Here is a 13,641-nt window from a genome sequence, read left to right as displayed (position 1 = left end):
AATGAACAACAAATGAGCCTCATTAACAGATGGCTCATAACAAAACCCTTTAGTTAAGCAATAACTATATACACGTATTGCAGAGAGTCCGCACTTGGGACGGGCTCCCAGCATCCACTACGGACTACGAGAAATAGAATTACCGGTGAGTAAATTCTTATTTTCTCTGACGTCCTAGTGGATGCTGGGTACTCCGTAAGGACCATGGGGATTATACCAAAGCTCCCAAACGGGCGGGAGAGTGCGGATGACTCTGCAGCACCGCATGAGCAAACTCAAGGTCCTCCTCAGCCAGGGTATCAAACTTGTAGAATTTTGCAAACGTGTTTGACCCCGACCAGGTAGCAGCTCGGCAAAGTTGTAATGCCGAGACCCCTTGGGCAGCCGCCCAAGAAGAACCCCCTTCCTCGTGGAATGGGCTTTTACTGATTTAGGATGTGGCAGTCCAGCCGCAGAATGTGCAAGTTGAATCGTGCTACAGATCCAGCAAGCAATAGTCTGCTTAGAAGCAGGAGCACCCAGCTTGTTGGGTGCATGCAGGATAAGTCAGTATTTCTGACTCTAGCCGTCCTGGAAACATAGATTTTCAGGGCCCAGACTACATCCAGCAACTTGGAGGCCTCCAAGTCCCGAGTAGCCGCATGCACCACAATAGGTTGGTTCAAATGAAACGCTGATACCACCTTAGGGAGAAATTGGGGACGAATCCTCAATTCTGCCCTGTCCCTATGGAAGATCAGATAAGGGCTTTCACATGACAAAGCCGCCAATTCTGACACACGCCTAGCCGAAGCCAAGGCCAAATATATATATGACCACTTTCCACGTGAGATACTTCAACTCCACGTTCTGAAGTGGCTCAAAACAATGTGATTTCAGGAAATCCAACACTACGTTGAGATCCCAAGGTGCCACTGGAGGCACAAAAGGGGGCTGAATATGCAGCACTCCCTTAACAACGTCTGAACTTCAGGCAGCGTCTTTCCTAGCCTTTAACAGCGTAGGAATCACTTCATCTGGAACGCCCTTTTCCGTTAGGATCCGGCGTTCAACTGCCAAGCCTTCAAACGCAGCCGCGGTAAGTCTTGGAACAGACAGGGCCTTTGCAGTAACAGGTTCTGTCTGAGAGACAGAGGCCATGAGTCCTCCGAAATCATTTCTTGTAGTTCTGGGTACCACGTTCTTCTTGGCCAATCCGGAACTACGAGTATAGTTCTTACTCCTCTTTTACTTACCCAAGGTACTGAGGATAGTATGAGAGGAAGAGGAGGGAACACATCAACCGACTGGTACACCCACGGTGTCACTAGTGCGTCCACAGCTATCGCCTGAGGGTCTCTTGACCTGGCGCAATACTTTTTTAGCTTTTTGTTGAGGCGGGACGCCATCATGTCCACCTGTGGCCGGTTCACAATCTGCGTGAAGACTTCTGGATGATGTTCCCACTCTCCCGGGTGGAGGTCGTGCCTGCTGAGGAAGTCTGCTTCCTAGTTTTCCACACCCGGAATGAACACTGCTGACAGTGTTAGCACGTGATACTCCGCCCATCGGAGAATCCTTGTGGCTTCTACCAACTCCATCCTGCTTCTTGTGCCGCCTTGTCGGTTTACATGGGCGACAGCCGTGATGTTGTCTGACTGAATCAGCACTGGCTGGTTTTGAAGCAGGGGTTCTGCTTGCCTTAGGGCATTGTAAATGGCCCTTAGGTCCAGAATATTTATGTGTAGGGAAGTCTCCTGACTCGACCATTGTCCTTGGAAATTTCTTCCCTGAGTGACTGCTCCCCAACCTCGGAGGCTTGCATCCGTGGTCACCAGGACCCAGTCCTGAATGCCGAATCTGCGGCCCTCGAGAAGATGAGCACTCTGCAGCCACCACAGCAGAGACACCCTGGCCCTCGGGGACAGGGTGATCAGCCGATGCATCTGAAGATGCGATCCTCACTTGTCTAACAGGTCCCACTGAAAGTTCCTTGCATGGAACCTGCCGAAGGGAATTGCTTCGTAAGAAGCTACCATCTTTTCCAGGACTCGCGTGCAATGATGCACCGACACCTGTTTTGGTTTCAGGAGGTCTCTGACCAGAGATGACAACTCCTTGGCCTTCTCCTCCGGGAGAAACACCTTCTTCTGTTCTGTGTCCAGAAACATGCCCAATATCAGCAGACGCGTCGTAGGAACCAGCTGCGACTTTGGGATATTCAGAATCCAACCGTGCTGTTGTAGCACTTCCTGAGATAGTGCTACTCCGATCAACGACTGCTCCTTGGACCTCGCCTTTATAAGGAGATCGTCCAAGTACGGGATAATTATAACTCCCTTCTTTCGAAGGAGTATCATCATTTTGGCCATTACCTTGGAACACACCCTCGGTGCCGTGGACAGACCAAACGGCAACGTCTGGAATTGGTAATGGCAGTTCTGTACCACAACCTTGAGGTAGTCCTGGTGAGGTGGGTAAATGGGGACATGTAGGTAAGCATCCATGATGTCCAGTGATACCATGTAATCCCCCTCTTCCAGGCTTGCAATAACCGCCCTGAGCGATTCCATTTTGAACTTGAACTTCTTTATATAAGTGTTCAAGGATTTCAAATTTAGAATGGGTCTCACCGAACCGTCTGGTTTCGGTACCACAAACATTGTGGAATATTAACCCCGTCCCTGTTGAAGGAGGGGAACTTTTATTATCACCTGCTGGAGGTACAGCTTGTGATTTGCCGCCAGTACTACCTCCCTGTCCTGGGGAGTAGCTGGCCAGGCTGATTTGAGGTAACGGCGAGGGGGAGACGCCTCGAATTCCAGCTTGTATCCCTGAGATACCACTTGTAGAACCCAGAGATCCACCTGTGAGCGAACCCACTGGTCGCTGAAGTTCCGGAGACGCGCCCCCACCGCACCTGGCTCCGCCTGTGGAGCCCCAGCGTCATGCGGTGGACTTAGTAGAAGCAGGGGAGGATTTTTGTTCCTGGGAACTGGCTGTCTGGTGCAGCTTTTTCCCTCTCCCCCTGCCTCTGGGCAGAAAGGAAGCACCTTTGATCCGCTTGCCTTTCTGAGGCCGAAAGGACTGTACCTGATAGTACGGTGCTTTCTTAGGTTGTGAGGGAGCCTGAGGTAAAAATGTCGATTTCCCAGCTGTTGCTGTGGATACGAGGTCCGAGAGACCATCCCCAAACAATTCCTCACCCTTATAAGGCAAAACCTCCATGTGCCTTTTAGAATCAGCATCACCTGTCCACTGCCGGGTCCATAATACCCTCCTGGCAGAAATGGACATTGCATTAATTCTAGATGCCAGCCGGCAAATATCCCTCTGTGCATCCCTCATATATAAGACAACGTCTTTAATATGCTCTATGGTTAGCAAAATAGTATCCCTGTCGAGGGTATCAATATTATCTGACAGGGTATCAGACCACGCTGCAGCAGCACTACACATCCATGCTGAAGCAATTGCAGGTCTCAGTATAGTACCCGAGTGTGTATATACAGACTTCAGGATAGCCTCCTGCTTTCTATCAGCAGGCTCCTTCAATGCGGCCGTATCCTGAGACGGCAGTGCCACCTTTTTTGACAAGCGTGTGAGCGCCTTATCCACCCTAGGAGATATCTCCCAACGTGACCTATCCTCTGGCGGGAAAGGGTACGCCATCAGTAACTTTTTAGAAATTACCAGTTTCTTATCGGGGGAACCCCACGCTTCTTCACACACTTCATTCAACTCATCTGATGGGGGAAAAAACACTGGCTGCTTTTTCTCCCCAAACATAATACCCTTTTTAGTGGTACCTGGGTTAATGTCAGAAATGTGTAACACATTTTTCATTGCCGTAATCATGCAACGGATGCCCCTTGTGGATTGTGTATATGTCTCATCCTCGTCGACACTGGAGTCAGACTCCGTGTCGACATCTGTGTCTGCCATCTGAGGTAGCGGGCGTTTGTGAGCCCCTGATGGTCTTTGAGACGCCTGGGCAGGCACGGGCTGAGAAGCCGGCTGTCCCACGGCTGTTACGTCATCCAGCCTTTTATGTAAGGAGTTGACACTGTCGGTTAATACCTTCCACATATCCACCCACTCTGGTGTCAGCCCCGCAGGGGGTGACATCACACTTATCGGCACCTGCTCCGCCTCCACATAAGCCTCCTCATCAAACATGTCGACACAGCCGTACCGACACACCGCACACACACAGGGAATGCTCTGACTGAGGACAGGACCCCACAAAGTCCTTTGGGGAGACAGAGAGAGTATGCCAGCACACACCACAGCGCTATTTAATCAGGGATTTTCACTAACACAAAGTGATTTTCCATATAGCTGCTTTACATATACAGTTTGCGCCTAAATTTAGTGCCCCCCCTCTCTTTGTTACCCATTGAGCCGGGAAACTGCAGGGGAGAGCCTGGGGAGCTGTCTTCCAGCGGAGCTGTGAAGAGGAAATGGCGCCAGTGTGCTGAGGGAGATAGCCCCGCCCCCTTCTCAGCAGACTTCTCCTGCTCTTATATTTATATTATGGCGGGGGATTTTTGCACATATATAGTTTTTAGACTATATTATGTGCTGTTTGCCAATGTAAGGTACTCTAATTGCAGCCCAGGGCGCCCCCCCCCCCCAGCGCACTGCACCCATCAGTGACCGGAGTATGTGGTGTGCATAGGGAGCAATGGCGCACAGCTGCAGTGCTGTGCGCTACCTTAATGAAAACCGGAGTCTTCAGCCGCCGATTTTCAGGATGTTCTTCTTGCTTCTGGCTCTGCAAGGGGGACGGCGGCGCGGCTCCGGGACCAGACGACCGAGGCTGGGCCTGAGTTCGATCCCTCTGGAGCTAATGGTGTCCAGTAGCCTAAGAAGCCCAAGCTAGCTGCAAGCAGGTAGGTTCGCTTCTCTCCCCTTAGTCCCTCGTAGCAGTGAGTCTGTTGCCAGCAGATCTCACTGAAAATAAAAAACCTAACAAAACTTTCTTTACTAGAAGCTCAGGAGAGCCCCTAGTGTGCAACCAGCTCGGGCCGGGCACAGATTCTAACTGAGGTCTGGAGGAGGGGCATAGAGGGAGGAGCCAGTGCACACCAGATAGTACCTAATATTTCTTTTAGAGTGCCCAGTCTCATGCGGAGCCCGTCTATTCCCCATGGTCCTTACGGAGTACCCAGCATCCACTAGGACGTCAGAGAAATAGGATTACTCATTTCCTCTTTTGGTCTCCCCCAGTGGCCTTCTCTCCCCCAGTGATGGATACGCACTTGACTTGATACACCTACTTCCTACTTCTTATCTAGCTAGTTTTTTCAAGAATGACCCAACTCTCTGACCCCCTGGAATACACATTTACACTTGGATACTCTCAACCACTCACCTTGCTACCATGAACTGACTGCATATTTTAGCAAAAATACTCTCTTCAGCCCTACAGTATGCACCATATACAGTGTGGTTATCCCAACCATGACACAGACTTGCTATGTGTATTAGTTTTGCTCCGTGGTTGTTTGCTGGAGGGAATCTAATCCTATCAACAACTTCCATCTGCCCTCCCACCTTACTACACAGGATGATCTGACCACCATCCTGAATACTTTTATTCTGCACCCCCTTCACTCCATGGCCCTTCCATTTCTCTCTTGGTTTACTACTGACACAACTGGCCCCTTCACTCTCTACTTCTGGTACATGCTCTCCTCCACTCCCACTATCTGTTGGGGTCCCACAAGGATCAGTTGAAAGCCTTCTGCTTCTCTCACTGTAGAGCTCTTCTCATGGATAACCAATTTGCTCACTTAACCTCCAGTACAACCTTGAACCTAAGACCTCAGTGCTGTGAGGCAATAATGCTAACCAGTATACCATCCGTGCGGCTTACATCAATGTCTAATTCGCACCTTTCCGCCTCTCTGATAACCACTGTGGCCTACAGACTGTCTCTCCGCAGCTAGCCACCTATGGAATTCCCTACCACTACCAGGCACCCTCCAAGCATTCTACTCTAAAGTGAGGTCTCCAAAATAACACCACTTCTGCAGAGCCTACTTTTCTGATAATTACATTATATTCACCATTTCCGAATCTTCACTCTAACCCACACTCGTTCCTCATATCTATTATGCATTTTTTCCACTAGATTGTAAACCCTTGTATGTCCCTGCTTTATGACTGCTGTTTCCCCACTGTCCATCGATGACCATAACACTACAATCTAACAGAAGCTGGTGAATTTATCACAAGCTGACAAATTACATGGAGCAGCTTTGCCGTCGTATCTTACATTGTTCCGATATTCTGATGAACAGCTTATTTTTTGTTCCCTTTGAGAAAACAGGAAGAGATCTGGCTGCATAAGGAGGATACAATACTGCCCATCCAAGACTGTAACAATGTAGCAATCAGCAGTTTGCACTTCAGAACAATGACATCAATTACTTACTATTTGAAGTTTAATTGTTTTTCCATCTAATTCTATAGTTCTGATCTTAAAATCCACACCAATTGTACTGATGTAACTTTCTGTGTATGTGTCATCCTGGAAAAAACAGAAATGTAGCACGTTAGCATAACACTTAATACTTCTGGCAAGATTAGATGACGAATAAATTAAAAAGAAAACGGAACTTTGACAAGTGCGTTAGAATTCATTCTTTTTTTATGCTCTACTATTCTATAGACAAAAACACATTGTCACCAAGACAGTTACTTGGTTTATATCAAGTGATCTTTCCATTAGTTATTCTCACTTGCCGATTTCCAAGATGCCTCGCAGATACAGGCAACCGTACAGAGTGCTATGGAATAAACAGTTAGAAGACACAGGGCAGGAAGAATCATGCAGCCATTTTTACCTGAACAGTTTTGCTGCAATCAGGGGTGTCAAGACGAGAAGTTGGGCGGGTATGAATTACTTGGGCCTGTTAAGGGCTGGAAAATGGTCGAAAAATAAGAATTTACTTACCGATAATTCTATTTCTCATAGTCCGTAGTGGATGCTGGGGACTCCGTCAGGACCATGGGGAATAGCGGGCTCCGCAGGAGACAGGGCACATCTAAAAAAGCTTTTAGGTCACATGGTGCGTACTGGCTCCTCCCCCTATGACCCTCCTCCAAGCCTCAGTTAGGTACTGTGCCCGGACGAGCGTACACAATAAGGAAGGATCTTGAATCCCGGGTAAGACTCATACCAGCCACACCAATCACACCGTACAACTTGTGATCTGAACCCAGTTAACAGTATGATAACAAAACGAAGTAGCCTCTGAAAAGATGGCTCACAACAACAGTAATAACCCGATTTTGTAACAATAACTATGTACAAGCATTGCAGACAATCCGCACTTGGGATGGGCGCCCAGCATCCACTACGGACTATGAGAAATAGAATTATCGGTAAGTAAATTCTTATTTTCTCTAACGTCCTAGTGGATGCTGGGGACTCCGTCAGGACCATGGGGATTATACCAAAGCTCCCAAACGGGCGGGAGAGTGCGGATGACTCTGCAGCACCGAATGAGAAAACTCCAGGTCCTCTGTAGCCAGAGTATCAAATTTGTAAAATTTTACAAACGTGTTCTCCCCTGACCACGTAGCTGCTCGGCAAAGTTGTAATGCCGAGACCCCTCGGGCAGCCGCCCAAGATGAGCCCACCTTCCTTGTGGAGTGGGCCTTTACAGATTTAGGCTGTGGCACGCCTGCCACAGAATGTGCAAGTTGGATTGTGCTACAGATCCAACGTGCAATCGTCTGTTTAGACGCAGGAGCACCCATCTTGTTGGGTGCATACAATGTAAACAACGAGTCAGTTTTTCTGACTCCAGCTGTCCTTGAAATATATATTTTTAATGCTCTGACAACGTCCAGTAACTTGGAGTCCTCCAAGTCGCTAGTAGCCGCAGGCACCACAATAGGCTGGTTTAAGTGAAATGCCGAAACCACCTTAGGGAGAAATTGAGGACGTGTCCTCAATTCTGCCCTGTCCGAATGGAATATCAGATATGGGCTCTTGTATGACAAAGCTGCCAACTCTGAAACTCTCCTGGCAGAAGCCAGGGCCAACAGCATGGTTACCTTCCATGTAACGTATTTTAATTCTACCGATTTTAACGGCTCAAACCAATGAGATTTGAGAAAATTTAGAACCACGTTCAAATCCCACGGTGCCACTGGAGGCACTATTGGGGGTTGTATATGTAGTACACCTTTGACAAAAGTTTGTACTTCAGGCACTGACGCCAATTCCTTCTGGAAGAAAATTGATAAGGCCGAAATTTGAACTTTAATGGACCCCAATTTTAGGCCCATAGACAATCCTGCTTGCAGGAAATGTAAGAATCGACCCAATTGAAATTCTTCCGTTGGAGCCTTCTTGGCCTCACACCACGCAACATATTTTCGCCAAATGCGGTGATAATGTTGTACAGTCACTTCCTTTCTAGCCTTAATCAAGGTAGGAATAACTTCCTCTGGAATGCCCTTTTCTTTTAGAATCCGGCGTTCAACCGCCATGCCGTCAAACGCAGACGCGGTAAGTCTTGGAACATACAAGGTCCCTGCTGAAGCAGATCCCTTCTTAGAGGTAGAGGCCACGGATCCTCCGTGAGCATCTCTTGAAGTTCCGGATACCAAGTTCTCCTTGGCCAGTCCGGAGCCACCAGTATCGTTCTTACTCCTCTTTTCCGTATAATTCTCAGTACCTTTGGTATGAGAGGCAGAGGAGGGAACACATACACTGACTGGTACACCCACGGTGTTACCAGAGCGTCCACAGCTATTGCCTGAGGGTCTCTTGACCTGGCGCAATACCTGTCCAATTTTTTGTTGAGGCGAGACGCCATCATGTCTACCTTTGGTTTTTCCCAACGGTTCACAATCATGTGGAAAACTTCTGGATGAAGTCCCCACTCTCCCGGGTGAAGGTCGTGTCTGCTGAGGAAATCTGCTTCCCAGTTGTCCACTCCCGGGATGAACACTGCTGACAGTGCTATGACATGATTCTCCGCCCAGCGCAGAATCCTTGCAGCTTCTGCCATTGCACTCCTGCTTCTCGTGCCGCCTTGTCGGTTTACGTGGGCGACTGCCGTGATGTTGTCGGACTGGATCAACACCGGCTGACCCTGAAGCAGCGGTTTTGCCAGACTTAGAGCATTGTAGATCGCTCTTAGCTCCAGTATATTTATGTGAAGAGACGTCTCCAGGTTTGACCACACGCCCTGGAAGTTTCTTCCCTTTGTGACTGCTCCCCAACCTCGTAGGCTGGCATCCGTAGTCACCAGGACCCAGTCCTGTATGCCGAATCTGCGGCCCACTAACAGATGGGCAGTCTGCAGCCACCACAGGAGAGACAACCTTGTTCTCGGTGACAGTGTTATCCGCTGATGCATGTGCAGATGCGATCCGGACCATTTGTCCAGCAGATCCCACTGAAATGTCCGTGCATGGAATCTGCCGAATGGAATCGCTTCGTACGAAGCCACCATCTTTCCCAGGACTCTTGTGCATTGATGTACTGACACCGTTCCTGGTTTTAGGAGGTTCCTGACAAGTTCGGATAACTCCCTTGCTTTCTCTTCCGGGAGAAATACCTTTTTCTGAACCGTGTCCAGAATCATACCCAGGAACAGCAGATGCGTTGTCGGGGTCAATTGAGATTTTGGAAGATTTAGAATCCACCCGTGTTGCTGAAGCACTACTTGTGTTAGCGTCACACCGACTTCCAGCTGTTCTCTGGACTTTGCCCTTATCAGGAGATCGTCCAAGTAAGGGATAATTAATACGCCTTTTCTTCGTAGAAGAACCATCATTTCGGTCATTACCTTGGTAAAGACCCGAGGGGCCGTGGACAAACCAAACGGCAGCGTTTGAAACTGATAATGACAGTCTTGTATCACGAACCTGAGATACCCTTGGTGTGAGGGGTAAATCGGGACATGTAGATAAGCATCTTTTATGTCCAAGGACACCATGAAGTCTCCTTCTTCCAGATTCGCTATCACTGCCCTGAGTGACTCCATCTTGAACTTGAATTTCTGTATGTACAGGTTCAAGGATTTCAGATTTAGAATAGGCCTTACCGAACCGTCCGGTTTCGGTACCACAAATAGAGTGGAATAATACCCCTTTCCCTGTTGTAGGAGGGGTACCTTGACTATCACCTGCTGAGAATACAGCTTGTGAATGGCTTCCAAAACCGACGTCCTTTCTGAGGGAGACGTTGGTAAAGCAGACTTTAGGAACCGGCGAGGGGGAAACCTTTCGAACTCCAGCATGTAACCCTGAGATATTATCTGCAGGACCCACGGGTCCACTTGTGAGTGAGCCCATTGATTGCTGAAAATCTTGAGTCGACCCCCCACCGTTCCTGGGTCCGCTTGTAAAGCCCCAGCGTCATGCTGATGGCTTTGTAGAAGCCGGGGCGGGCTTCTGTTCCTGGGCAGGGGCTGCGTGCTGCCCTTTCTTACCCTTTCCTCTGCCTCTCGGCAGATAAGACTGTCCTTTTGGTCGCTTTTTATAGGAGCGAAAGGACTGCGGCTGAAAAGACGGTGTCTTTTTCTGTTGTGAAGGGGTCTGAGGTAAAAAGGTGGATTTGCCGGCAGTTGCCGTGGTCACCAGGTCCGAAAGACCGACCCCAAACAATTCCTCTCCTTTATATGGCAATACTTCCATATGCCTCTTGGAATCCGCATCACCTGACCACTGTCGCGTCCATAAACTTCTTCTGGCAGATATGGACATCGCGCTTACTCTTGATGCTAGAGTACAAACATCCCTCTGAGCATCTCGCATATAAAGAAAAGCATCCTTTAATTGCTCTAGAGTCAATAAAATACTGTCCCTATCCAGGGTCTCAATATTTTCAGTCAGAGAATCCAACCACACTACCCCAGCACTGCACATCCAGGCTGAGGCTATTGCCGGTCGCAGTATAACACCAGTATGTGTGTATATACTCTTCAGTGTAGTTTCCAGCCTCCTATCTGCTGGATCCTTGAGGGCGGCCGTATCAGGAGACGGCAACGCCACTTGCTTTGATAAACGTGTGAGCGCCTTATCCACCTTAGGGGGTGTTTCCCAGCGCGCCCTAACCTCTGGTGGGAAAGGGTATAATGCCAACAACTTCTTTGAAATTAGCAATTTTCTATCGGGGGTAACCCACGCTTCATCACACACATCATTCAATTCCTCTGATTCTGGGAAAAATACAGGTAGTTTTTTCACCCCCCACATAATACCCCTTTTTGAGGTACCAGCAGTATCAGAGATCTGTAACGCCTCCTTCATTGCCGTGATCATATAACGTGTGGCCCTATTGGAAAATACGTTTGTTTCTTCACCGTCGACACTAGATTCATCTGTGTCGGTACCCGTGTCGACTGACTGAGGTAAAGGACGTTTTACAGCCCCTGACGGTGTCTGAGACGCCTGAACCGGTACTAACTGGTTTGCCGGGCGTCTTATTTCGTCAACTGACTTTTGCAGTGTGCTGACATTATCACGTAATTCCATAACTAAAGCCATCCATTCCGGTGTCGACTCCCTAGGGGGTGACATTACCATCATCGGCAATTGCTCTGCCTCCACACCAACATCGTCCTCATACATGTCGACACACACGTACCGACACACAGCAGCCACACAGGGAATGCTCTAATCGAAGACAGGACCCCTTAGCCCTTTGGGGAGACAGAGGGAGAGTTTGCCAGCACACACCAAAAGCGCTATAAATGTATAAAAACAACCCTAGAAGGTGTTGTTTACTATATATGCGCTCTTAATATATAAATATCGCCAATTTATGCCCCCCTTCTCTTTGTTACCCTGTTTCTGTAGTGCAGTGCAGGGGAGAGTCCTGGGAGCCTTCCTCACCAGCGGAGCTGAGCAGGAAAATGGCGCTGAGTGCTGAGGAGAATAAGCTCCGCCCCTTTTTCGGCGGGATTTTTCTCCCGGTTTTTAAGAAACTGGCCTGGGTCAAAATACATACATATAGCCTTAATGGGTATATGTGATGTATTTCTTTTGCCACTAAAGGTAATTATATTGCTGCCCAGGGCGCCCCCAGCAGCGCCCTGCACCCTCCGTGACTGAGTCAGTGAGCCGTGTGACAACAATGGCGCACAGCTGCAGTGCTGTGCGCTACCTTCATGAAGACTGTGGAGTCTTCTGCCGCCTGTTTTCCGGACCTCCGTTCTGCCGTCTCTTCAGCGTCTGTAAGGGGGATCGGCGGCGCGGCTCCAGGACGAACCCCAGGCTGACCTGTGTTCCGACTCCCTCTGGAGCTAAGTGTCCAGTAGCCTAAGACTCCAATCCATCCTGCACGCAGGTGAGTTGGAAATCTCTCCCCTAAGTCCCTCGATGCAGTGATCCTGTTGCCAGCAGGAATCACTGAGATTGAAACCTAAAAAAAAACTTTTCTAAACAGCTCTTTAAGAGAGCCACCTAGATTGCACCCTCTCGGACGGGCACAAAAACCTAACTAAGGCTTGGAGGAGGGTCATAGGGGGAGGAGCCAGTACGCACCATGTGACCCAAAAGCTTTTTAGATGTGCCCTGTCTCCTGCGGAGCCCGCTATTCCCCATGGTCCTGACGGAGTCCCCAGCATCCACTAGGACGTTAGAGAAATATAGGGTGGCAGATGGGGCTCCGGTTGCACCTGTGATCCAAGCGGAGCCACATTAATAGGCTGGGGAAAGCTACAGCGGACCAATCACACGCATCTTAGGTCAAGAAGCAGCAGCAGGAGGGCCCCAGATTTATTATCTGTGGCCTGGCTACAATGTACAGATTTCAATTCAAAAACGTATAACTGGTTTGAGAGAAGCTGTGCCCTCTAACAATATACACTGTAAATCAGAGGCCCAAGGAGCTGTTCTTGTCTATCATGTTAATCATCATCCAAAAGGGAATAAAGGGAGTAAACTCATTTCAATGTTTCATAGGACATGACATTGTAACCTATCGCATACAGCAGGAGACCTGCATGGAAATGCTAATCCATAGACCTGTCAGACGTGTTGCCATGGCGGGAAGCTGTGCATAGTACAGGGTCTGCTCTTTCAGCTCTGGATCGCAGGACACACACGTAAACAAAATCCTTGAATAACATCAGTATAGAAATTTACATGTCATTTAAACTGCAGAAACGAAAAATAAAAAATGCAACTCCAATTTAAAGAGTTACTGTAATTGCACTATACTTTACTTGCGTGTTAATATTTTAACACAGACACAGAGCAGTGGCCAAATTTTCTGCTTTCTTACATTTTCATTTTGCCTTTTAAATTATGTATAGCTGTACCGGTACTTGATCTACTGAAGTATAATATGATCCAGGCTACCTCCTTCTCTACTGAAACCTTATTCCCTTCATCGTTCTTTTTATTAAAAAACATACCTGCTCTAACCTCCAAAGTGTCCCAATTAGAAAAGAAAACACAGGGTAGCATATTATTACCTATAAAAGTACAGAAGCATGAAGTCTGAATGTTTTGTTTAGTCTACAGAGAATTACCAGTGTTAAGGCCCGTACAAACTGGTCGATGTATCGGCCGTTCTCTTGAACGGCCGATACATCGCGGGACCGTCGGCCAGTGTGTACGGGCGATACGTCTGTGAACTCCGTCGTTCACAGACGTATCGCGTCGGCCGCGCAGCACAGCCGA

The 13,641-nt window shown here is 48.5% G+C and overlaps 1 protein-coding gene across 1 annotated transcript in view; it reads right to left on the bottom strand.

Moving 5' to 3' along the window:
• Positions 1-13,641, bottom strand: part of RAB1A (RAB1A, member RAS oncogene family) — a 97,486-nt gene that overhangs the window by 32,627 nt on the left and 51,218 nt on the right. Inside the window, exon 3 of the mRNA XM_063918425.1 lies at positions 6,422-6,517. Coding sequence (XP_063774495.1) covers positions 6,422-6,517 — 96 coding nt within the window. The remainder of the gene's footprint in view (positions 1-6,421; positions 6,518-13,641) is intronic.

This window comes from Pseudophryne corroboree, chromosome 4, assembly GCF_028390025.1.
Source record: "Pseudophryne corroboree isolate aPseCor3 chromosome 4, aPseCor3.hap2, whole genome shotgun sequence".
Taxonomy (NCBI): Eukaryota; Metazoa; Chordata; class Amphibia; order Anura; family Myobatrachidae; genus Pseudophryne; species Pseudophryne corroboree.
The sequence above is the reverse complement of the archived record's forward strand: the minus strand, read 5'-3'. Positions and strand labels throughout refer to the sequence as shown.